Genomic DNA, 26,437 nt, shown 5'->3' with positions numbered 1-26,437 from the left:
TGAGAAACTGAGGGTAAATTCTTACAAGTGGAATTTATTAGGACAAAGCATATGAATGTTTGTAAGACTCAAAGACTGCACGGAATTCTTGGTGACCATCCTAGGAAACTCTGTCTTTCACTGAGATCTAGAAAGGGATAGGGCTGAGGGAAGTGAGGAAATGCTTTCTCTGTAAAGGAGTGGGGGAGGGGAGGTGGTGGCAGGCGGGGGACAGGTGGGCCTCACTGCCAATGGGCCCCTCTGCCTATTTGCAGCTCTTGGCTGGGGATGCCATTCTGTAGGTCCCAGGCAAGAGACACAGCATTGCCCAACGAGTGGGAATGAGCAGAGACCCCAGAGTAGCCATGGATGAACCCTAATCCACCCAGACCCCTCCTCTGTCTCTCCTGTGACAAGAGCTACATCTGCAGCAGGTGCCAAGGAGCAGAGAAGGGCCGACGTAGCAGCCCAGATTGAGCCCATGACCTGCAAGCCCGGTCTCTGCTCTGACCAAGTGAGGCTGGAGCCTCCGGGGTCCTCTGTTGCCATGATCTATGTGTCTGGCTCCTGCCTCTCCAGGAGCGCCCCAAGCCCGCTGAAGGTAGGGCTTGTCACATCCTCCTCCCTCGTTCCCAATGGCACTTTGTACAGAGTTGAATCCCCAGGACAGTGCTCCCAGGCTGTGCCCTGGCTGAGGCTGCCACTCCCTTGGAGACCCCACAGGGTGACATAGTTGCAGTGCAGCTGTGTCAGGTGTTGGGTAGAGTAGACAGAGTGAGTCCCCCGACTCCAATGAGCCCCACAATTGGGGCACACAATCTGAAAAGAAAGTTGTATATTTTTATGACAAGGTCGAATTTTTAAAAAGATAGCGTAGCTGCTTCTCCTGTCATTAAAAATAAGATCCTAAGTACTAACAGGAGCCCTCATTGAATTGTAAGGATCATTGTTAAATTTTGTAACAGAATTTTCGAGTCAGTATTAATCAGTTCCTTGCTCCTAAGTGAGGCTATAACTTACTGTGGGTGGCAGGGACGTACCAAAGGTCATGAGCCTTGTCCCCCTCCCATGGCAGGTGATCAGGACTCAGGCAGGGACACTGACCTGTAGTACCATGACCAGAGATCTCAGTGTATTTATGGGTGAACCCCCTTACTTACTTCCAAAAGGAGTTTAGGATCGTGACAAGGCTTCTGTCAGAAACCACAGCATCCCTCCAGGTAGCTGGCAGACTCACCTGCTGGGGAGGTGGAGATGGGGAGCCGCCTGACTGAAACCTGTGGGAACACCTGTAACCACCCCCTCAGCGACTCTTTGGCCCGGAGTCCTCCCTGGTGGCACATTCCTGGAAGTTCAAGGTGACACGTAGTATGGATGGGGGCTGGCTGCAGCAATGTGTTCCCCGTGTCCCGCTTCTCACCTCACATGTTGACACTACTGCTCTGACTTACGGGGGATGGCCACCCCGCCATTTTAGAAGGTTTTACATTTGAATCACCACCAGTCAGAATGTTCTAATGATCCACAGCTCCACAGTGTATTACGTCAGGAAGCTCGTTCTCTCTAGGGTCAGCATCTCCCCAGTAGTCCTGGGCCAGCGATGTCAGAACCACGTGGAGAACTTAGTGAACTTGAGATCCCTGGGCCTCTTCCTGGCCCTCTGGACTGGGATCTCCAAAAGGGGGCCTGGGACTTGGTTTTTCAAAAGTTCCCCAGGGAATTCCTCTGTATATGAAATTCTGAGAAATGCTGAGAAAGTCATCAGAAGAATGTTTTCTAGAAGCTTCCTAAGGATGCCCCACACATCAGCCCACAGTCTCTCTGAATCCTCAGGCACCCAAGGTCCACTAAAGGTTTCCTGGGGTTCCCCTCAGATACCCGTCCAGCAAACCAGCTCCCACTTCCTCCTTAGACAAGGGACAACTGTACCCAGTTGTTCCCACTGTGGTTCCACGGTTGCCTGTGCCTCCTACACACAAGAGCCCAAGCTTCTGCTGGACACTTTTTCTTTGGCCTCAGGTGATATGCATCAGTCCCTTAGACAAATACTGCAGGGACTGAGCAGATCCTGAGAGGAGTGCCGTGTGCAGAGGGCGGGTGCATGTCACCAGGGGATTCCCAGGAGGGTGATGCAGGTTAAGGGGTGGTGGGGCTCCTGGGAACATTGTGGCATAGGGCTGCAAGAGAAAAGGCCCAGAGGTCAAGGACAGGTTTAGAAAGTCCATATGGAACAGTTTGCTTAGAAGTAGGGAATGAGTCCTTTTTATTCCTCCATTTATTGAGCTGTATTTGACAAAAATCATGTAATTCAGGGTGTACAGTGTGACATGTTGACGTGTGTATCTATAGTGAATGATGCCCACAATCACGCTGATGGAGACTCGTCATTGAACATGGTTACTCTTATTTTCTGCAGGGAGAACACTTGAGCTTTACCCTCCTAACAGATTTCAAGTATGTGACATGGTGCAGTTAACTGTTGCCACCAGGCTGAGTTAGGTCTCCAGGAATTGCTGATGTGGAGCTGGAGGACATCATGCTAAGTGAAACTAGCCAGACAAGTACTGCCCGTGCCACTGCTGTGTAGACTCTAAAAGATGAACTCATAGAAACAGAGCAGGAGGGTGGCTGGCAAGGGGGTGGGGAGATATTGGTTGGAGGGTCCAGACCCTATGAAAAGTGGGTCTCCTGAGCTGCCGTGTGCATCTCTGGAGGGAGATCCTCACCTCTCCACTCTTGATTCCCCCCTTTCCCTCCCTCAGTGCACCCACCACCAGGGGTCCAGGGAGAGCTAGCCCGGGAGCTCGCATGTTGTCGCTCTGCCTGGCCCCCCAAAAGCCCGGTGAGGTTCATCCATGAATGCAGTGGCAGCTGTGCCTGCCCTAGTGGGAGTGAGTAGGTTTCTGCTTCTGCCTCCCCTTTGCCTACTCCATAGCTCTGCCAGGCGGAATGCCACACCCATCATGCCCACATGCCAGCCACCATGCCCGCACGCCAGCCATTGGGCAGGCTTCTGAAGCTCCTGAGAGTGTAAACTGCAGTATTTCTCTTAGAGAAAAACAGTCCAGTTCAATACTTCTGTACTCCCAAGATGTTTTGTTACCTGACACTGCAAATGGGGAGATCTGGGTAGGTGGGCACATTTGAGCAATGCTAATTTGGTGCCAGTGAAAATTCTAGTGAAAAGGGTGGACTGTTGGTCTCAACCAAGAATGTCAAAGTAAGAGAAGCACTTGGTAGTAGATCAGTGCCACCTTCACTTTGGTTGTCCTTTTTAAATTATTCTAACCATTTTTAAATACCTGTACTTCAAACATTTAAAATTACAAGCACGACTTGAAAAATCGGTATATATAACAGAAGTTCTCACGGAAGGTGGGCGTCTATTTCAGGCAAGGTGTGCAGGCCTGGGTGTGCGGGCAGGCGGGTTCCAGGTGGTGGCGGCATTGTGTCAGCGTTGGTACACTACCCTCATTGTTTCCTGTCATTGCAGGTGATCTTCAAAGCCAAGTCTAAGTACTCTCCAGAATTACTCAAATACCGGTAAGTGCCCGGGACATTTCCCTCCATGGCAGAAGATGAAAGCGCTGGTATGTGAAGCACTTGGTACCCCTCTGCGAGCCCTTGGAGTGATCCTGTGTGGTGACGTTTGCCTGGGAGATTGTCTCTCTTGCTCGTGAGAGTCAGCCTCTGAGTTAGGACTTTCCGGGTCTCACAGTGGGTGCACCTTGTTCAGCAAGAGCCTGGTGCCTTGCAGGGAGGAGGTAGTCGGGAACCCAGTAGATGCACACTGTCTAGCCTGAGGGCCACTGGAGAGGCACAGAGCCTCCGCAGAAGGAATTGGGTTTCCTGTGGGTGCTAGTGCAGGGCCAGGTTCCCCTCCCACCCCACACACCCCTGGTCAGGTGCCCCTGTGGCAGTGCCTCTTCTCTGCAGCCCCCGTTGCTAGCTGCTGACGCTGGGCAGGCTCCATGTTTTCCAGAACCCCTCCTTCCCTTGCCCTGTCATTGTAACTTGCTGCCAGCCTCCTGCTGGGATTCATCCACATCCAGCAGAGATCCAGGTTTGACCCTTCAGAACACAGAGAAGGGAGGATAGGTGAGAAGGGTTCACTGTGCTTATAAAGATGTCCTAAGTGACACAAAACTTTGCAGAATCAGAAAAGGCAGCATATGCCCCATGCCTGTAGTGTGGCACATCTCCATCCCAGGCTGCATGGGAAGAGGTGGCACCACATGCATTTCCTGTGGACAGGGTCAGTAGCTTTCCCCAGATTTTTCAAAGATCTGTGACTCCCTAAAGCCAAGAGCCAGTGGCTTACAGAATAGTCAGAGTTGGCTGGTGGGGCAGTGGGAGAAAAGGCCTGTGGGAGGGCAGGGCCCAGGAGCAGGTTTTGGAAAGGTGAATCACCATCCGGATCAAGATGAAAAATTATTTTGTTACTTTAAAAATAAGCTAAAGTCATTTATTTAAATACAGTTGGTCCTCCCTATCCTTGGCTCCATGTCCATGGATTCAATCAATAGTGGATCCAAAAATTTTCAGAAAAAAATTATATTCCATCTGAACACATACAGACTTTCCCCTTGATCAACAGTCTAACGGTTGTCTACATAGTGTTTATAGTGCATTAGGTGTTAAAAGTCCTCCAGAGATGACTTAAACTGTGTGGCAGAAGTGCAGGTTCTGTGCAGATCCATGCCACTGCTATAGAAGGACTTGAGCAGCCGTGGACTTTGGTAATCTTGAGGGTCCTGAGACTAGTTCCTGTGGATAGGGAGGGATATGTATGTAATCTGAATTATGTTGAGAGTTTAATGTAGTGTCTCTCAGTTTACATGCAAGGAAGTGACTTGAGAACATTCCTCTGAAGTTCACAAGTGGCTGGGGCCAGCCGGAGCTGCCTTGTCTTGTTTCCCTCCCCCTCTCCTGAACTCTCTGCACTGCTTTTTGGATAGTTCAGTTTTCATTTCCACCAGACTGCTCAACCAGAACTTCAGAGCTCGCTGGGAAATGACAGTTGGTCCTGAAGAGGCTGAGCATCCCTAATCTGAAAACCCCAAGCCCCGCAAAATGCCCTCAAAATGAATTTTGAGCATCATAATGCCACAAGTGGAAAATTCCACACTTGATCTCAAGAAAGGGGTCACAGTGAAAATGTAGGCACGCTAAAAATGCTATGTGAAATTAACTTCATGCTCTGTATATAGCATATATGGATTTTTGTTTGTTTGTTTAAACTTGGGCTCCGACCCCAAGATATACATATGCAGATATTTGAAAATCTAGATGTTTGTAAAACCTGAGAATATTCAACCTGTTGTGAGTCCAAGGAGATGGTCCTCCCGCTTCTGATGACAAATACAGATCAGTTGAGAGGCCTAGAATAAGGAATGAGTGAAATCTGATGGAGAAGAATATATTCTGCCTGGATCAGGGAGCTGATTCCATCCTGGAAATGAGGCTGGGTAATTAGGCGTCTCTCAGAAGTGGAATAGGAAAAAACTGGTTAGAGAGGAAATAGCTAGAAAAGCTTTTGGGCTGGAGCACTGGGGCTGGGGTCCTGGGGCAGAGTATCTGCAGCAGGTGCTGCAGACCCCGGGCTGTTCTCACTGGGAGGGGGACTTGCAGAGATGGAGGGAGAGATGGGAAGTAGGGGACTGTGGTGGGATCCAGACGTTAACTGTGAATGTTTGAGCCAGAGAAGGTGGAGGTTTTCTTGAAGCAGCAGGGAGAGGTTCAGTGGGAGAAGCCTGTTAACTCAGACCTATAATTGAGTTGCCAAGTATAATACGGTCCTAGGAGTTATTCACATTGGGGCGCAGTCTTTGTATCATCTGTTTAACTTCCCATTTCTCTTAAACTAGATGCCACTACAGACGTTTTAAGCCACTATTTGTCCCTGAGATGCTTTGTTCTGTGGCTTCTCAACAGGCTGGCTTCCCTAATTCAGTCATGACTCATCTGAGATGAAACATGAGTCTAGAACTGGTTCAGGCTTACCATCCCAAGCTGCTCCGGCAGCAGTTCTGTTTTTGAAGATAATTTATATCAACCCAGCCAAGAACCACTTTATTTCTTAGCCAAAAGCCCCCCTCTCCTAACACATGAGATGGCTCAGAGTTTTGCTGGGGTTGGTGCCAACTTGATTCAGTTCTCCTCTTTCCCAGTCTCTCTCTTAATCTCTTTGGCTCAGAAAATGCAGAGCAGGGCATGGGAACATTCAAGAGTACTTTGATTTTTAAGGATTTTCAAGTGTTTTCTCTCCTCTTCTGATTTTGAATAAGTACAAAATGTAAGGAGCCTGGCTTTGCATTTCCCTTAAGAAATCTATGATATTAGGAGAGGAATTCAAACATCTGCAACCCATTGGTTTTTTTGGTCACCCCCCCCCCTTCCTGGTAGAGGCAATGTCTGAGCTGGCAGTGCACATGTCTGCCTCTCTGGGGCTAGTGGGTGGAGTGTCCTGAGCAGTGGCCACACGTACCTCTCATGGCTTACCAGCCATGCTGACTCTCCTGGTCTCACAGAATGATCCTCCCAGATGCTGGCTCATTTGATTCTCTTTTCCTTTCTTATTTTCTCTCATTTTGCCAGGGTGGGCTGTTTTTGGATTTCGGACTGTTTGCATAGACTTCACTGGCTGAGCATCCCTAATCCCAAAGTCAGAATTCTGAAATGCTCTGAAACTAAAAACATTTTGAGATATTGTTCGGTGCTCACAAAGTTTCTGATTTCAGAGCTGGGAGTGTGACTCAGTGGCAGAGTCCTTGCCTAGCATTTGTGGGCCCCTGGGGTGAATCCCAGGCACTGTAGAGAAAAAAAAAAAGTTTCTGATTTCAGAGCCTTTGGGGTTTCAGAGTTTGGGGTTAGAGATGCTCAAATAGTATAAACATGTGAAAAGAAAGAAAACACACCTACCGAGCCCCTCCCCTCAATGTAAGCCTCCTCACTCTACGGCGATGCCCTGGGTAGCCTGACACAGGTCCTGGTCTTCATGTGCAGTTCCCAGGACAGAGCTGTTCTCATACTTCCAGTTCTGCATTCTGACTTTTTAACTTACGTGAGATCATACATATTTTTTTCCAAATTCTTTCTAATCTCCCAACACAGCCTCTTTATTCAAATTGATAGCAGACTTCTGTGTAGCAGGCTGCAAAACCTCCAGAGGTTCAGGGATAGGATTTGATAGAAATCAAGGGGAAGAAGGCTGCAAGCAGAACAGTCAGCTTGCTTGAGGAAGGCAGGTGGGTGCCGCAGTCTGGCTGGGCAAAGTAACTGGGAGGTGACAAGCAACTTGAAGGTTGAAACGGGAATTGCTTTATTATGGAACAACAGTGGTATGTATACCTAACTGATAACACACAGCTTGACTCAATTAGCATCATCCAGATACAGCAGTCAGCCAATAAGGAATCTCCACCATCTTAATGGCTCAGTGGCGTTGCCTCACAAACCACTCCTCCTGGCAAACTGCCAGGTGCCATCTTGACTTGATTTGTGATCCCCAACAGGTGGGGACACCCAGCCAGGTTGGGAGCTTGTCTGGAGGCATCCATAGACAACCTGCCTTGGTGACTGGGTTAGGGTTAGGGTTAGGGTTGTTGAGGGCTGAGGTGAATTCTGGCCAGAGCTGGGAGGCAGCGTGGCAGCCATGAAGCTGGCAAAGGAGGTGTAGATTGGAGAAGTGGGTGAAGAATCTGTGGATCTTGACCATGGCTTGTACAGAGGAGTAGGAATTGGAGATGACCTTCACAGTTCACAGCTCTGTGAAAAATCATGTTGCGTCTCACAAAGGAGAAAACTCAGAGCATGTTAGGAACATCAGGAGCTGAGTCTAGGACACACTGGCATGAGGGACAGGGCTTCCTAATGGCAGGCCATTGGGGCCTGAGTCTGCTTGGGGCAGAGGCAGAGCCTGAGATGAGATTTTTGAACTTGGTCATAGAAAAGTTGTGGTGGAAGTTGGAGAGCACTCCCAGGATGCCTTCCTTAGGACAAGGAATGGGTGGGATGCAGGGCTGCAGGAGAAGGAGGGGAACCTAGGAAGGCTGAGCAGGCCTCTGAATCCAGTGACCAGATGGCAGAGCTATTTACATGCTTGTGTCACAAGGGCCGGGGAGTGGGTGATAGCAGGAGGCGGCAAAGACTAGAGGCTGTCAATCTAACAAGGCAGACTGGGGTTGGTTGGGGAGGCCCTGAGAGTTGAACAAGAGAGAAAGCAGAGAAGGGAGGCTCTGGTCCCGCTAAGTCCTCCAAGAAGCAAATCATCTCTGCAGAGAAGAGGAGAGGGCTGAGAGCTCAGAGTGGCCCAGAGACTCGTGTCATGTCACAGCTTCAGCTCAGGTGATGTCCTGCTGCACCTGTCTACCACACCACTTTCCTTGTGCACAGGCAGCGGGACAGGCAGGGGAGGAAGGAGTGGAGTGGAGGCTTGGTGGCTTGGTGTGGAAACCCAGATGGGAAAGGGAATACTGGGAGTAGCTGTGCCAATAGTGGGTGCCTCATGCAGTGGTGCCCAGCGATGCCGGGTAGCGCACCATGCCTGTTCTCCTTACCCTCTACCCTAGAGGTGTGTTCCCAGGGCACATTGCTTTTTCAATAAAAGGGGAATAAGAATTTACATCTGTAATTTAATCATATGAAACCACAACTCTGAGGAGTCACATGGAAAGGTCCATGGCCAGTCTGTGCTTCCCCTGGGGCTGTGGCTGCCACTGGATGCCCTGCGTGTGGGACCTCCTTGCTGCAAGGGGGGTTCTCTACATCTGCAGTGTGTATTCTTCACAAAAGCACAGCAAAGCTCTGTGAAGCATGGAAAATGGCTTCCAGGAATCAGAATGTAGATTGGTGACTCCAAGTGGCCCTGAGGTCCCTGTCCCTAGAACACCCAATGGAGAACAGACAAAATCTGTAACAAGTCCCCATGAACCTGGCACTGCCCAGCATCCCATGGGCATCCTTTCAGAGATGGGCTTGGGCACCTGCCTTACTCCAGAGAGGAGGGAGGGGACTAGCCTGAGGTTGCACATGTGTTGCCTCGTTTCCTGACTCTGACCCAGGACACACCATAGACTTCAGGAAGGGGACAATGTCCCTGTGGTGAGAAGATCCTGGTGGAGACCTAGGAATGGGAAGCAGAGCCTTGTGGGCCGGGGCAGGCAGGAGCCAGGAGCACTCAGATGCGGTGGCTCAGCTGTTTGGGGCTGGGTGCCTGGGAGGGTCCAGGTCCTTTGGGTGCCATAGTCTCGTTGGAGATGCTGGGTGCTGAGGGAACAGCAGGCTGTGGCAGAGGAGAGAGTGAGTGGATTTGAAGGGCCTGATCACTGACCACGACCTGGAAAGGTACCTGTTCTTGGCACATCGCTAATGTTTCCTTTTCCAAAGACGTTTGTTCCTGCTTAAAAAGCCTCCAGTGCTTGGTGACCCACAGTGGAGTCACTGAGACTTCAGGAGACCCCAGGCACAGCACCAGGGGGCTCTGTTCACAGGGAAGCCCTGCTGGGGATAGCAGCTCTCGCCATGCCTGAGTCCAGGTCCCTGAGTCCAGGTCCCTGAGTCCAGGTCCCTGAGTCCTGGTCCCTGAGTCCTGGTCCCTGAGTCCTGACTGTGCTGCTTACCTTGGCCAGGGGCCAGCACTTCCATCAGAGCTTCCTGGAGTGGAACTGCTTCTCTGGGTCTCGTCCGGGCTCTGCGCCATGCCACACATGGCTTCCTCAGACTCCAGCAGTCACCTCAATTGCTCCTCTGCTGCTCATCCTTGCATGTCCCCCGCGCTGCTGCCCACACTACTTTGCTCTGCCATCCCCAACGGCCTGCCTGTGCCTCTCAGCCCACAGGTCTGCACACCTTGTCCCTGCCTGTGGGGCACACTCGGTCTGTGCCGTGGCACCTTTCCCAGCACCTGAGCGCAGGCCTGAAGAGGCACTTACAGTCCTTTCTCCCCTCCTAGGCAGATGTCATTCCTCCTGTCCTGTTCTCCCCCAGCAAGAGACCCTCCAGCAGCTGTGGCAGCGTTTCCAGGAGATGGGAGGGCAGACCATGTTCAGAGGCCCAGCATAAGGCATTCCGTATGAGTCCTTCTCCTTCCCTCTGGAAATGCATGCAGGGAGCCCCTGTCTCTCCTGCGGGCACAATGGGGTGGAGAATAGCCTGAGCCTGGGTGTCACTGAACTTGCTGCCTTAGGTACGGGCAGGCATGAGCAGGTCATCGTCTTTCCTTTCGTTAGAAGCTGTGTGAGTCTGTGAGGCTCCAGCACAGGGAAGCAGATGTCTGAAATCAAGGGTGTGTGCAAGAGTGTGGGGGAGTTGGCACAGCTCTGGGTGACCACTGCCAGGCTGAGGGATGTGGCCTGCGGGAGCCAGGCAGGCTTAGCACTTTGGTAGAACCCAGGGTCTGAGTTCCGTGAGAGACTTTGCTGGTAGGGAGTAAGTATTCCAAGATATAAAAGTCCCCTGCCTCTCTACCTGTCTCCATCTATCTTCTCCCTCTCCCTGTCTCTGTCCCCCACCCTGCCCTATCATCAGTAATATCTGAAGCTGGGCCTAGAATCCAGGTTTCCCTTGTTCTGATCTGTGATGGCTTTTAAAGATGCCATAAGTCCCTGTGTAGCTTCAAAAAATCCTTTGGTCGAGAGCTCTGTGTCCTCTGACTTGACTCATGGACATCCTCAAACCATTCCTTTTCTGAGCTCGAGAGGCCAGTCCTCATCTGCACACCTCCTGGGTGGGGTGCGGACAAGCTTGACTGCACACAGGTCTCAGGCACAGCGTGTTCTAAACTGAGTTTGAAAATGGCCCGGGAAACAGTTGTATCTGTCTAGCTATGGCACATTTTCAGTCACATTAATGGACTCCCTTGATGATTTTGGACCCTATTAATGACTTTTTGGGGGAACAAACTGCATTGTACAAATAACTACATCACACAAACAGCTGTACGTTAGTGTCTGTGGGGACTGCTTCTGGGACCTGACAGCCAAGTCCATGGACACTTATCTTTTATGACCCACACGTCCTTCCATGCAGTTTAAGTCATCTCTGGATTACTCAAGGTACCCAGACAATGTAAATGCTATGTATAGATGTCACACTAGTGATCACAAGAGAAAGATTCTGTACGTGTTCAGTAGAGACACACAAATTACCTGGGTCTTCGTGTGGTTGAGTCTGGGATGTGTACCCCGTGGCTAAGAAGGGCTGGCTTCCCTTCATCCTCATGACCAACCTGTGAAGTAGGGATCATGTGGTCTTATTTTTAGGTGAGGAAAGTAAAGCTCAAAGAGGTTACAGTTTGCCTGATTTGCCCACAATTTGGTCTAACCATGCAGAATGTCCAGTGCTCACACTGGATCCCTGTCTCTGTGCTCTAGCTTTTGACTCTCAACATGCCCCCATCCTTGTACATGGGAGTATTCTGGAGCCATTCACATGAGCCAGCCCGTACCTGAGAGCGCTCTCCTAGAGAGAGCTCTCCTCGTGACCTCCTAGAGATGGGGAATATCATGAAGGACCCTTAGGAGCAGAATTTGTGATTAGTCTGTCATTTGTATCTGGAAATGTCTGTGGCCAAGAGTCTGAGCTCTTTGTTGTTATCTTTGGTGCATTAACTAAAACACATGAAGACTTACTTCCCTCTGACATGTACAGCATGCAGGACCCGATGCCTTCAGTTTCCCTCTTGTTCTTTCCAGGTTGCCCCTCTACCTGGCCTCACTCTTCATTAGTCTCGTTTTCCTGTTGGTGAATTTAACCTGCGCTGTGCTGGTGAAGACTGGCAACTGGGAGAGGAAGGTCATCGTCTCTGTGCGAGTAGCCATCAATGACACGCTCTTCGTGCTGTGTGCTGTGTCTCTCTCCATCTGTCTCTACAAAATCTCTAAGATGTCCTTAGCCAACATTTACCTGGAGTCGAAGGTAGGGTGGGAATGTGGTCAAGATTCCTCTCATGAAATCTGTTCTAAAAGTAGTTTCCTGGTTCACAAACAGGACACAACACAAATCTTTTTCACGCCTGTCCTCTTGCAAATGATTAACCACACAGTGGTCGCCAGACAGGGGAGTGGGAATTCACGGAACCTTGTAGGCAGGAAGTGCTCTGTGCCAGATGGCTCAGTGTGTTGGTGTATACAGTCTGATTTGTAGATACAGAGTTTAACCCAACACTTTAAAGGCGGGTAGGATGGGCTGTACTAACATCACTAATAGCAAACAGTCATGTGCATGAGTGGATGTAACCCTCACAGCTCTGGGAGGAGACAAGATCTCATCCCCACTTTATGGGTCAGAAAACTGAGGCATGGAGAACTCAAATAGCTGGCTGCTGGCCATATGGCTATCAGGTGCAGAGCTGAGATCCACACTGTGGTGTCGTGCTGCTGTTGCACTGCCGGGGACCCTCAGATCCAGTCAGATGCCAGACAGACCTCTAGCAGCCTGTCCTTAGCAGTAGGGATGGCTCCTGGAATTCAGAACATTCCTCTTCTGATGAATATTCAGAGACAACTAGACATGAGCAGGAAGGATGTTCCTGGACTGTTCTTTTCTCCCATTGCTGTGCCTCACAGCCTAGTCCCCAACTAGAAGGAAGGGCAAATATGCTCTGGTATTACAGTGCTTGTGGTCAGCTAGGTTCCCCAGATCTCTTTCATAAACAGACTGAACCTCAGCCCAGAAGCTTGGTGAGCATGGGGGCCGGGAGTACTCCTGGGCCCCAGCCCCTCGCCTTTCCACTCACCAAATGGTTGAGTGACAACTGTAGCTCCCGTGCTGCTGAGGCGCAGGGCCTGGAGTCCCAAGGCATACCTGTGTCCATCTTTCTTGGGGCCCATCTGCCAGAATATATCTGATATGAAGGGCAGCTTGTCTCCCACTATGTCTTCAGAAGGGATCAGATTAAAATCTGTGCATCTAACTTCAAACATATGAAGCCCTCATTAGGATGCTCATTTAGTTGACCTCTTGCAAATCTTGCAAGTTAGTGTGAAAAAGTAGTTCTTGGATTTATAAATTGTGATGAATTTCAGACTTGATTTTACCTTTACTGTTTCATCTCCCACTTAGGGGCTATTTCAAGGATTTAAAAAAAATAAAACTAATTTTTAACAGTTGGAGTTAAGTCATAGATTGTCAAAATGCCATTTAGCTCACCCATATGACACACAAGCTAACAGAACTACTGGCAAAATAATGTTTTGGATTTAGGTAATGACTTCCAAATGCAAAACCCAAAAATCAACTCTAGTGTTTTTTGGTAATGTTAGTTATCTATTTCTCGCTAAGGCTCTTTAACTGACTTTAGAAATTGATAACTTTCTAAGGTGGGGCATGAGTCACAGATTTCCTGTAATCCCAGGGTCACATCAGGCCTCCTGTATTATATGGAGCCTAGAAGGCTATGGATTTTGAGGAAGAGCTCACATCTAATACATCTGGTACACCATCTCAGCACATTTGCTCCTAGCCAGTCCCTCCAAGACCGCTGTGTCCCTTAGCCCGACCCAGCCTGGGCTCATGTGCTGGGCAGTGATTTTAGAGAAGCCCTCTGGCTTTGTGGCTCTTCACAGTGTAGGACCCTGGGCAAAGGGCTCATATCTAACCCTATTAAAAGCATCTTCCAACCAAGGCCCAGGTCTTCCCCACAGGAGGCTGCCTAGAATGTGAGGAGGGGTGGACACAGTGGGCCTGGGTGTGGGGCTCTGACAGAAGCCCTAAAGGGCGCTCCTGCAGTGCCTGAGCTCCTGAGGCTCTGGGTGACAGCAGGTGAGGGAAAGGGATGGGGCCAGTGTCCTGGACCTGGTGTGACCCACCCCTGCTGGCTCTTTTCCAGGGCTCTTCCGTGTGTCAAGTGACTGCCATTGGTGTTACCGTCATCCTGCTTTACACCTCGCGAGCGTGCTATAACCTGTTCATCTTGTCGTTTTCTCAGATTGAGAATGTCCACTCCTTTGATTACGACTGGTACAATGTATCTGACCAGGTCAGTGAGGATACCACAAGGGGTTTGCTATGTGGCACTCCAGGTGGCAGAGGGTAAGCCCCTCACTTGTGATGAATAGCTGAGTGACCTTGAGAGGACTTTCACGTGTGGTATCTGCACCTTCCTCTGTCTGATGGACCACAGTATCTTGCTCTTGTAACATTTTCTGAGAAAGCTAGGTGAGCTATGTGTAGGTGTGCGCGCGCACATGCACATAAGCACATGAGTATACGGCATAGGTACATGCACTCCCATCTCCTTTCCACTTCACGGTTCTTGCTTAGAAGTACTTAAAATTTTTACCTGCTTCCATATAAGATGGTGTTATTAAAGGGTAAAATTTGCTAAAATAAATTATATTAGGTTCAAGAAAGTACCCAAAACTATGAAGTTTTGAGACTTTTTAATGGAGCATGTATACAATAGTGATGAGGATATTATGGTTTAATAAAAGCTCACAGCACCAGGGGTCTAATATGATTCTCACATTTTATGAATTCATAAGTTATAAACTGTAAGCAAAGGAACCAGGTAGTGAAATGTCTGACATCCATGCTCATAATAGCTCAGAAGAGTCGAGGATGAGAATGAGCTGGCATTCACTCATTTGACATATCCTGACTTTTGTTGTCAGGCTCTGTGCAGAGTGCCAGGACACAAACATTAACAGATGCCTCTGCCCCAGGGTGGGGGGAGGTTTATGGTCTGCAGGCAGACGATGCACCCACATGCGTGCGCGCGTGCACCCACACACACACACCTACACAAATGCCATTACAGTACAGAAATGACTCTCTACTAGAAGACTGTTGGGTTGATGGGCTCCTTAGGTTTCCTTGGATTAACAGTGCACAATAAACTATAAGTCCTTTGCTAAAATCCCAGCAGGACTGAATTAAGACAGTGGGAGAAAGAATAAAATGACCAGGATAATCCAGAGGACAAAGTGAAATCAATGTGAGATGTCACCATTGGGAGAATTGAACAGCAATAACACAGTAATCCCAGACTGAGCCCAGGGCCACAAGTGCAGAGGGGAGAAAGCTGGGCCAGGCACTGGCAGGGTGTGCCTTGCAAATTCCAATATATAAAAACCTAAGCTAAATAGTGACCAATTATGAATACATCTTTCATAATGCACAAAGGATTTGCGTATTGCAAAATGTATATTAAATGTCCTAACGTGTGCAGACCAAGTGCACTCAGAATATTCATGCAGCTGTCACCATCTACCTCCAGAACCTTTCCATCTTCCCAAACTGAAGCTCCATTAAACAACAAAGATTTAGTTTTAACAAAACATTTTTCTTTCAAGAGCTTATAATTACCATGGATTGAGAACATATAATCAGTTTTTAAAATGCTTTTGTTTGGGGGGAATTATTTTGTTATGATCTGGACTTGTGTGTCACAGCCCAAATAATTTAGGAACAATAAAACAAATGGCCATAGTTGCACATGTTCTTGGTGCAGACTGGAAAAAGTTGGCTGAGCTGTAGTACAGGTGAAGGATGTGAAGTGTGATCAGGGTCCTTCTGGAAAGCAAGACGAGTAGTTTTGGTTCCTTTATCTTCCACATGATGCATTAGAGAAGGCAAAAGGAAGTTAGGTGCCTGGCCCTCTAGAACTTGGTTCCAGTGCCTTCTCCTAGTTTGGAATGTTGTTCTTTCTGGAGTTTCTCACATCTGGGTCCCCTTTTCTTATGGACCGCCTGTCTGATGGAGATCACTGTGTTGCTGAGCCCCATTGGCCATTACCCTGGGCCAAAGCCCAACATCTAGTGCTATAAGGACTTGATAGACTAGCTAGCCTACAGTAAGCTTTAAAGGGTATAGCTTATGTGAAGCTTAAAAATTTATGTTTATTCTAGGGATGAGAGTTAAGGGGTAAGTCACATGCTACTCTCAAGAACTGAAGAGGAGGCAACCTAACAGTCTACTTGTTGAAGAAAATCAGCATAGATCTAAGTGAGCAAGTTAAATTGGACACAAGAGTTCTGGGGGATGAAGTAATAAAACATCAGAAATTGGGTGTCTGAGTATTTTATATGACAAGTTATCCATTCCTGACTGATTCAAATAATCCTGAAAAGCCGGGACCATTACACAATGCACATTTTAGCGGAAAGGAATCATACCATATTATGGTTCTGTTTTAAGTCAGAAAGAATTGAATCAAATGTATTTCCTCTGCCATTAGTTTGATGATGCCATCTCTCCCCTTTTTATAGGCAGATTTGAAGAATCAGCTGGGAGACGCTGGCTATGTGGTGTTTGGAGTGGTGCTTTTCGTGTGGGAACTCTTACCCACCTCCTTGGTAGTTTACTTCTTCCGAGTTAGAAATCCTGCAAAGGGTCTTGTGAGTATGCCATTTTATATTAGCAAAAACACCAATTCTGCTCACGAGACCTGCACTTAGAATCTTTTCCTAGCTTTTGCGTAGAGCAGAGAGCCTCCTTTATATCATCGTGATACAAGTGCCTTGGCTATTTGGGGGCTTTCTTTTCCCTTATGTGTTTATTTTATAAAAGAAATGCATCTTGTAGACTGGGGAGTGTGATTATTTTTCTTAATGCAATAAAGTCTCACTAGTATTTGAGTCTGGATTTGCTGTGCACCAAATATGTATGCTTTTCTTTTAGCAAAGTAAATGATAAATTCAGTTTTTCACCCTACAGAGTGTAGACAGGGACTGGGGCTAAAGCCACTCCTGCAGTTTGGTCACATTTCTGTTCAACTACCTTTATATAAATATATATATGGGGGCAGGACAGAAAATGCTAAAACTAGGTAGAGAAAGCTTCTACTGGGGGCTTTGCATCAGATTATTCCAGCCACTCAAGCTAGTGGTAGAATTTCACCTCCTTAATCTCAGGTTATGAGTAGATTTGGGCTATGTGAGAAAAGGGTGGATGAAAGCATAGAATGAAATCCACAAATAATCTGGTCCTTATCTCATACCCCGAGGATAATAACTTGCTTTATTCTTCTCTGGACAGTCACTGATGATCCAGGAATACAGAACAGTGAGGCTGGGGTGGGGGTTGAGGCATACCCTGGCCCAGAGGCCCTTGGATAGAGAACTAACTGGGATGAAATTCAACAATGTACATTTCAGAGTTTTTGAGAAATGAACTCAATTTGGGGGCAAAAACAGGATGAAATGACCATAGAGACAGGCAATAGAAATAGGTTAAGAACCTTTCCCAGTATGATTTCATCACTGTTTTTATTTTGTATGAATGCCCACAAAATTATACAGGTTTATATCCAAAAAGGACTACCAAGTTTGGCTAATTTGGGCATTTTTAATGAGGGATTAAACAATGACTCACTGTTGAAACCAAGATGGATTTTATCTGTGCTGATGTAGTGATCACCCCAGCGTAAAGGAAGTGATCTGAACATCTTAATCTTAGGTAATGCATAGTATCTGGAAGGATGCTGAATGATTATCTCTTTCTAGACCAACCCTGGAATGGTCCCCAGCCATGGATTCAATCCCAGATCGTATTTCTTTGACAACCCTCGAAGATATGACAGTGACGATGACCTTGCCTGGAACATTGCCCCTCAGGGACTTCAGGGCAGGTAAGACCCTGGTTCACATATAGGGCTCATGAGGAGGAGACAGCTACACCACTGAAATGGATTCCTTCATGAAAACCATGTAGCACGTAGCTAGAGGTGGTGCAGGACCTCTAGCAGATTATTTTACATAAGTGTGAATGAAAAAGGACTGACACAAAATCTTAAAGCCCCATGACATTATTACAGTGTCCTAAACATTACATGGTCGGCATGTCTGTAATAGCTGTGCTGTGTGGATGCAAATGGTGTTTAAAAGAAAAACAACTGCAGAATTTCCCAGAGCCTAAGGTGTTGTTTCAGTCAACATTTTTTGCTACTGTGCCAAAAGGACCGGACATGCACAACTGTAGAGGAGGAAAAGTTGATGTGAGGGTTCATGGTTTCAGAGGTCTTAGTCCATAGAAGGCTGGCTCCATTTCTCAGGGCTCGAGGTGAGGCTCAACATCATGGCAGAAGGAAGCAGTTCACATCATGGTGATCAGGAAGCAAAGAGACTCTGCTTGCCAGACACAAATATATTCACCAAAGCCACCCCCAATTCCCACCTCCTCCAACCACTTCAGTTACCATTGTTAAACCTCATCAGAGGATTAATTCACTGATGGGGTTAAGACTCTCAAAACCAAATAACTGTATTACGTGTGAGTTTTTGGGTGACACCACATGTAAACCATAACAGGTGTACTCTGACTCTGTAAGAGGGAAAGAGAACACTAGGCCATGAAAACACTTAACAGAAACGGAACATGGGAAATCCAAGCAGACTAATCAGATGTTCTAAAGTCAGAGCCTTCCTTAGTGTCCAGGTGTTTCAGCTATGCTCACTGCCCTGTGATCTCATGCTTGCTGAGCCCCTCCTGTTGCTGAGTTTAAAGATTTATTCTATGTCAATGTACCTTTGATAAGATATGCACCCTCACCCCTGCAGATGGGGATGGAACCCAGGGCCTCAGACAATACTAGGCAAGCCCTCTATCATTGAGCTATATTCCTAGCCCTATGCTAGCAATAGGAAAGTCCTTAGGTTCTAGTGATGCTGCGTTCTGAAGAGTTCAGTAGAGGGGCTGGGGTTGTAGCTCAGTTGTAAAGCGCTCACCTAGCATGTGTGAGGCACTGGGTTCGATTCTCAGCACCGTGTATAAATAAAACATAATAAAGGTCCATTGACTTTTTAAAAAAAGTTCAATAGACCATGTGTAGGTTGCCAGCATGGTGCACAGGACTGTTCTAAATGGGCTTAGTGTATACCAGTTCCATCTACTTAACCAGACATGTCATGCATACGGAATATGCCACTTTAAGATAGTGATTTTTTTTTTTTTTTTTTTTAAGTTTTGCTCCAGACTACTATGACTGGGGACAACAAACTAACAGTTTCCCAGCACAAGGAGGAACTTCACAGCAAGACTCAACTTTGGATCCTGACAAACCAAGCCACGGGTAGCATTAGTTACACTTTAATTGAAGATTCCTTTGTTGAAAATCTACAGAAAGACAATGATAGCTGAGTTTTTTTGGGGGGCACTTTTCCCCTAAGAAATAGGACTTGATTTTTATTTTATTTTTTTCTAATGGCTCTATAGGACAAAGCAATAATTTAGATTGATAAATTCTTATTTTCAGTACTAATAAGCAAGCCTGGCTATTTCATTGGGTATAATTTAAAGAAAATATGTACTTTTATAAAAATGTATTTTATATAACTTAAATAATAATGCTAAAGAATACTAGGATTTTTCCTCGAGACTGTTATGCAATATATGTTGTAGTTTGCACATCTTTTATGCATAATTCACTTTAAAAGTACAGAATACATGGTTTAAGGCTTTTGAACTAAAGTCATCCTTACCTCTGAAGGTCACTTGGATTCCTCCACATTAGTAGACTCCTAAAATACAATTCACATCCAGAAAGCCAATTGTGACTGCAGTGTTAAATTACTTGGAACATCATCAGCCTTTAAGGAAAATGGCTCTTCAGAGTTTTCTAAAGATCCAGATGTTTGGTCTCAATCTTATATTTTGCCAAAAGTCTGGTACTTCCTTTTAAGGACACCAATGCATGCACTTTGGTAAGAACAAGCTGATTACATTAACAATGTAGCTGACTGACACTATTAAACCACCTCTGCTTTATTCATAGTGATTTTGCATATTTTTTTCAGCAAAATGAAATTGAATATCCATTACTTCAGGAGTGTAGCCAGATTCTACCTTTCCTAACTCGGCAAACATCCACTTCTCAAGGAGAAACCATGAGGTTCCCAAGAAAGCGTTAATATGCCTTTAGGTTGAAATTCTCTAGAATTGATAGTTTTTCTGTAATATCCAACCACGTTTAAAATGCCTCTTGAACAGCTCCATAAGCAACTCAGCTGAAAGCTGAAGGTTTGACATGGCAGTGGGGCTGCAATAAGCTATTGGGGAGGGGGATTTTCCAGACAATTGCTGAAAGAACTCTCTATGAAATATATCCCAGACCAAAAGTGCCATTGTAAAACCTCCAGACCTCCACTGTATATACTCTCGAGCTACCCACAGGGAGGCTGAATGCTCCGATTTTCCACACAGCACACCTCTGGTTCTAGAGGAAGTATCATTGTTGTAGAGTAAGGACTATTCCATTCTGCCTCACCTTAGAAGTTTCATCTTAGGACAGAATGAAGGACAAGTGAGAAGGATTTGTAAGGATTCTAAGTTCTGTAGCTCCTACTTCCCACTCTGGTCTTCAGGAATAACTAATCTCTGGACATTAACTTCACATAAACAACTCTACTTTCTTATTCTGATGGTCTTTAAAATTGGGATCTCCAAAGTTATTCAAATGAGTCATGATTGGGTTTTTCAGAAAACCTTTACCCTGCGTAATCTCAGAACACAGTCTTTCTGTACATGGAATAATCTGGGTCAACTATTATTTAAAATACCATTTAAAATAGTTACTTGCCAGGGAAAATTTTACACTGAAGCAAAGCCTGCACCAATCATTTAGGTTGCCTCAAAACAGTATTATACATTGTTACTCTAAACAGTGTTAAGAAACCCCCATCGTGGTCACTTTCTTTTTCATGTTTAAGGAGTTCATAGTATTAAGGCAAAGTGCATATATACCCAGGAAAGAGAACTCCAGGATCATAGGGAGACTCTTGCTTGCCTTTGGGCCACGTTGTCTCCCACTGTGCTGGGAGAATTCAGGCAGATGCACCATATAAGTCTTTGCTATGTCCTGCATCCTTCACTATTTAGTCAGCCAAGGACAGGTGTATTTTAAAGTGCAATATCATAAAATCACATAATTATTATACTTATCCAACAGTACATAAACACTGTTTAATTATCTTGTTACTATCAGGAAAAGGAAAATCCCCAGCATCAAGTAACAGAAGCCACAATCCACTTTTATGATAGGTTGCTAATATTTACATGAACTATTTTTTGTTGGGAAAGATAATATTTTAAGTGCCCATTCTGCCCTCCTCCTTTTAAAAAAGTAATGCTAAACTTTTAGGAATGATGTCAACCCACACTGGAATAAACAACTGTCAGACTCACATCCTCTCATAGAACCATGTACCCTACAAGCTGCAAGATGCTGCAGGAACATTGTAGAAAGGAAAAGCAAGTTTCCCAAGCTTCTGAATTTATTTGCCCTGCAAGGTATGCTAGCAAAACTGTTCTTTATGTGGAATTTTGAATGCTAAGAGGGGAAGAGGAATGATTTCTGGTTCTAAAATGCCCAATGTTCCCTTGTTTTAAAGTAAAATGAAATTTAAACCCTGATAACGTGCAAGTTAAAAGTGCCTGGAGAAGAGGTAGTACTACTGAAAATTCTGTACCACCACTGTAGTCCAATGCAGCATTAAAAAACTGCACGCAAATGTTTCTGTGTGACTACTAAAGACATAGCCACCTCTGCAATGAATCATTCTACCTGCTCTGTGGAGGTATTTTTCATTGGCTTTGTTTCCATTTTATATAATTAAGGAGTTCTGCTTAGCTGGTGGCATATATCTGTAATCCCACTGACCTGAGAGGTTAAGGCAGAAGGACTGCCAAGTTTGAAGCCAGCCTCAGTAACCTGGCAAGACCCTGCTCAAAATAAAAAGGCTGGAGATGTAACCTAATGGTAAAACAAAACATCCTTGGGCTTGATCCCTAGTACGCCCTCACAAAAAAGTTCTGATTATTACAATATGCGTATCCATTACATTTAGTTATGCCAATTCTCTCTTGAATGTTACCACATTTTTAATACTGTGCTGGTCCCATAGTCATCTGCTTAGATCAGGCAAACTCACTATTCCCTCCCACATTCCACCTTAACAAAAACTCATGATAACTGGTCTTTGGGGTCCTTGCTGTTGAGCCCACACTTAATCCCTATTACACCAAATAAGCATTAACTCCAAAGATTCAGAAGTGCTGTGAGAAAGATTTTCATTTTCATCTACATACTGATTACTACTATAAAACTACTTTTCTTAAACTTTTGTTGTTGGGGATTAAACCCAGGGCCTCAGGCATACTAGGCAAGTGCTCTACCACTAAACTTTTTATTTTTTGGTGCTGGGGATTGAACCCAGGGCCTTGTGCATGCAAGCCAAGCGTACTACCAACTGAGCTATATCCTGAGCCCTGCTTCTAGTTTCCTAATAGGTAAACCTACATTAGAACTAAATAGGTCTTAATATTTTTTTAAAAAAATCCTTGCACTTTAGATTGCTATATGATAATATTATACACTGGTATGGAGAAATGTGATACACATTTATACTTTTTATCTGATGTGAGAATTTTATTAAAAACGTTTCCAATTGTGCATAAACTACTTACAACTTAAAGGTCCAGATGGAGGAGCTGTTGGAATGATCAGGATAAACAGTAAAGTTCTTCTCAAAGACTCTATATTAATAAACCACTTCAAGTGAGGAAACCTGTTAAAAGGGACAGTGTGCATAAGAGAATGGGATTCCATGTCTATAGTCATTGTTTTGCTACACTGGTCTGTGAACTCAGGAGCAACTGTGTTAACCCTATTCTTGGTCCTCATCAGGGACACATGAAAAGCCCTATCCAAAGCCCTGCTCAAAATACCTAATGTCTGCTGAAAACGTCCCTGTGCCCCAGCCTAGCTCTGTACCTGACTGCTGTATCTTTGCCCCATCCTTCTGGGCCAGGACATGGTGCTATATCCATGCAGTGCTGCACAGGTCAAGTTACAGGTTCAAAGTCCTCAGATGCAAATCCAGTGACTCAACAGCTCCTGGCATCTACTTGCTTTCTCCAGGTCTGGATTCCCTACTACTTTCTAGTTCTTGAGCCATGGCTGACCCCTGCTCTCTACTTTCCCTGACACCAACTAATACCTTGGCAATCAATCCTTTAGTTTCAAATCTGGTCTGTCCTTTTGGAGTTGGGTGCACTACCACTCAAAATATTAACTTTTTAAAAAATTCACAATAGACTTTCTGGCCCTGATTTTAGCCTGGGCAGAGCTGGAGTTCAGAGGCTTTCTTCTCCTGAAATGTGACTTCCATCTCTCCAGTTTATGACCCTCAAAGTCCTCCCTTTCCCTGTTTCTCCTTATGGGCATGACCTTTTGCTCATTAGTCTCACCTGCCCCCCAGCAGTCCCTCTAGACCTTGTGCAGTCCTGAGGCCTGGTGTTCTTAGCGCCATTTTATATCTTAATGTCTTCTGTCTGGATAAATGAACACTGTTTTCTCAGGGCCATTCAACCTATGGAACTGAGTAGCCACAGAGTGCTTCTCCCTGGTACAATCACTAGCCCAGAATCTGGACTTCAGGTTTACAGAGATAATAACTGTTAAGAGAAATGTGCTGTAAAGGCCACAGGAAAAGGTACACAATCCCAGAATATTGCCTGGTGAAGCCAACTTTGCCCTGAGGAGTGGTGTCAGGGAAGTGACTTTACCTGTGGAGCCTGATGGCAATATCAGGAAGATACTATACAGTTCATTCCACCCAATACTACCAATCAGAATAGCTAGACACACTGGGGGAAAATGGAGGGGAGGGCGGGAGAGATGGGAAGGAATTAAAGACGACCAGGGTACAGATATTAAAAAATACAGCCTGTATAATTAAACAGTGTCTGCTACATTTACACACCAATTAGAGAAACAGAGACAGAACCCAGGTAGAGCTAAAAGTGCATATGGGACTTGAGATATGACAAGCATAGTCTTCTCTAGATGGGATTCTAGGTTGGCATTTGTCATCTTCAGCTGACATTAATACTAAAAAGGTACCAAGATATAAACAGAATAATCCAGTTAGCTAACAGAATAGTAAGTTACATGGTGGCAGTGACATCTGCTGCTTATTCACTGCTGTATTTCCAGTTCCTAGAGGTGAGTGAATACTCACCTCTTGTTGTTTTGGTAGATTTTTTTTTTAAGGTGCCTTGTATACTTGTATCTATTGCTTATTGATTTTATAAGTTTAGTACTTATTTAAGAGCTTTTCCTTCTTGTTTTACATTGTGTAATCAAAATACTTGACAAAAATTAACAGAGGAGGAAAACAACCTAGGGAAAAGATGCTGAGCTCTGAGCAACAGGGAAGCGAGGGGGTGGGAGGCACAGAAAAGATAAACCTACCTCAAGCACACCCAAGTGACACACTAGGTCCTGCCTCTCAGCAGTCTTTCAGCTTTCAGTGGATGGATTAATCGCCTGATGTGGACATATCCTTCATGATGTAATCATGTCCTAAAAGCAGCATCTCTGAGCCTTGCTGAACCGGAGACCGTACTTTTAACACATAAGATTTGGACCTGGCACATCCCCAAAAGCTCAACAAAAGGTAATGAGGATTTTATAAGATAATCCTCAAATCATCCTTGGAAGCTAAATCCTACAATAGAAGCACCAAGATGAAATTCTGTCCACATGAGCACTAGTGTTATGCCTCCATTTGCCTTCACTTATTTGGCAAATGCAATACTAAAATAATTAGCCTAGTAGTAAAAAAAAAAACAGAAAAAGAAAAAGAAAAAAGATCTTTACCAGTAAGCAGTGACAAGTGCAACCCTTGAGAGAGAACACTGAGCCAGAGTTTTAGCACGTTTTAAGGATTTTTAAAGCTCGTATAGAAAAGCAAATCAGAATAGCTAGACACACTGGGGGAAAATGGAGAGGGTGAGAGAGACGAGAAGGAATTAAAGACGACCAGGGCACAGATATTAAAAAATACAACCTGTATAATTAAACAGCGTCTGCTACATTTACACACCAATTACAGAAACAGAACCCAGGTAGAGCTAAAAGTGCATATGGGACTTGAGATATGACAAACGTAGACTCTCAGCCAGGCATAGTAGCACATGTGTGTGGTCCCAATTGCTTGGGAGGCTGAGGCAGGATAAGTCTGTAAGCACACAAGTTCAAGTTCAGCATTATAAAAACACTTCTCAAAAAAAAAAATAAGGTAGCCTCTCAAACTAGTGAGGGAAAAATGAACTGTTAAAGGTACTGGGACAACTAGGTAATCATTTGTGGGAAAAAATTGGGTTGACCAGGATACATTCCAAAGGATCAAAATTTGGATGTTTGGAAAAAAAAAAAACCATAAAAGTTCTAGAAGAAATTGGTGAATTATTCCATTGTCCTGGATTGAGGAAGGCATTATAACCATGACTCAAAAATCCAGAATACTAAAAAAAAGTTATCAGGATAGATAAAAATAGAAAACTTCATGGCAAAACCATTATAAGCAAAGCTAAATGACAAACAACAAATTTAAAAAACTGCAGTTCATTATAGCTGAAGTGTTATTATCCCTAACAAACTAGTACTAGAAATCCGTAAGGAAAATAATCGTGACAGAAAAGTGCACAAAAGATTTGAACACAAAAGCAAACAAATGGTTCTTAGGCATATTAGAAGGTGTTCAACCCTAGTCATAGGAATATAAACATATTGATCAGTTTTTTCATCTATCAGAAGATATAATCCAGCATTTTAATAACATCTGTGATGGTTAGGCTGTGGGTTAAGATGTGAGATGACATACATAAAAATTCTGAAAGCAACCCAAATGACCAATAAGGGACCAGTTAAATGATGGCACATCCATGTGATGGAATACCACGCAGCTATTCAAAAATAACAAAGCCATCTTGTAACACGTGAAGGCCATCAAGAAATAGTATGTGGGAAAAAAAGCAAATGATGTGTATATGATGTCACTAAGTAAAAATGAGAAAACCCTTTACATTTGTATATTTGTATATGCCCGGAAATGTGTGGCTGGAAACATGAAAAACCAAGAGCGGAGGTCATATATAGTGCTGGTGGGCAGCGGGTATGCATGCTGGAAGTTGGGCCTCTGATACGAGGACATTTGCTATATAACTTTTGTTATCTTTTGGCTTTTTAACCATATGAATGTATTACCTATTCAGAAAATTAAATAAAATAATCATATTTTAAAAGCCTTATGAATCAATACAAATTGAAAGATGTTAAAAACCTCCACATCTTTTAGTCGAAAGTAACAGGCCACTTGTACAGAGACACAGACCACATTGAGAGCTCTGGAGTCAGATTTTCTGGACCAGTTAGTGAGCCTATCCTGTCCTCCGTGTTCTTATCACCTACCAGTGCTGCTGTGAAGATGAAACAATGCCTGCCAACACTTGCTATCATGACTAGAAGCAGCCACCTCAGACCACCTGCAAATATATTTTCTCCCCACTCCACAAATGACAAGCAAATCTTCATCTCCTAAAAGAAACACTTAAAATTTGGGGGGGGGGGAGTGGAAACAAGACAGAAAAAGATTGCAGAAACATGTACTTTAATCCACATTTTCTATAATCTGGTGGGTACAACAGCAAATTATTTGGAATTCTTTTCAAAAGTCAA

General features: G+C 45.2%; 1 protein-coding gene across 1 annotated transcript in view; it reads left to right on the top strand.

Moving 5' to 3' along the window:
* The window catches only part of Gpr137b (G protein-coupled receptor 137B), a 33,622-nt gene extending 13,970 nt beyond the window's left edge, over positions 1–19,652 (top strand). The window contains exons 2-7 of the mRNA XM_026412971.2: positions 3,473–3,522; positions 11,673–11,895; positions 13,808–13,957; positions 16,188–16,316; positions 17,424–17,548; positions 18,881–19,652. Of these exons, the coding sequence (XP_026268756.1) occupies positions 3,473–3,522; positions 11,673–11,895; positions 13,808–13,957; positions 16,188–16,316; positions 17,424–17,548; positions 18,881–18,992 (789 nt within the window). The 3' untranslated portion in view covers positions 18,993–19,652. The remainder of the gene's footprint in view (positions 1–3,472; positions 3,523–11,672; positions 11,896–13,807; positions 13,958–16,187; positions 16,317–17,423; positions 17,549–18,880) is intronic.
* Positions 19,653–26,437: the final 6,785 nt, after the last annotated feature.

The sequence above is a fragment of the Urocitellus parryii genome, chromosome 9 (assembly GCF_045843805.1).
Source record: "Urocitellus parryii isolate mUroPar1 chromosome 9, mUroPar1.hap1, whole genome shotgun sequence".
In the NCBI taxonomy this organism is placed as follows: domain Eukaryota; kingdom Metazoa; phylum Chordata; class Mammalia; order Rodentia; family Sciuridae; genus Urocitellus; species Urocitellus parryii.
This window is presented reverse-complemented; position numbering and strand designations above follow the sequence as displayed.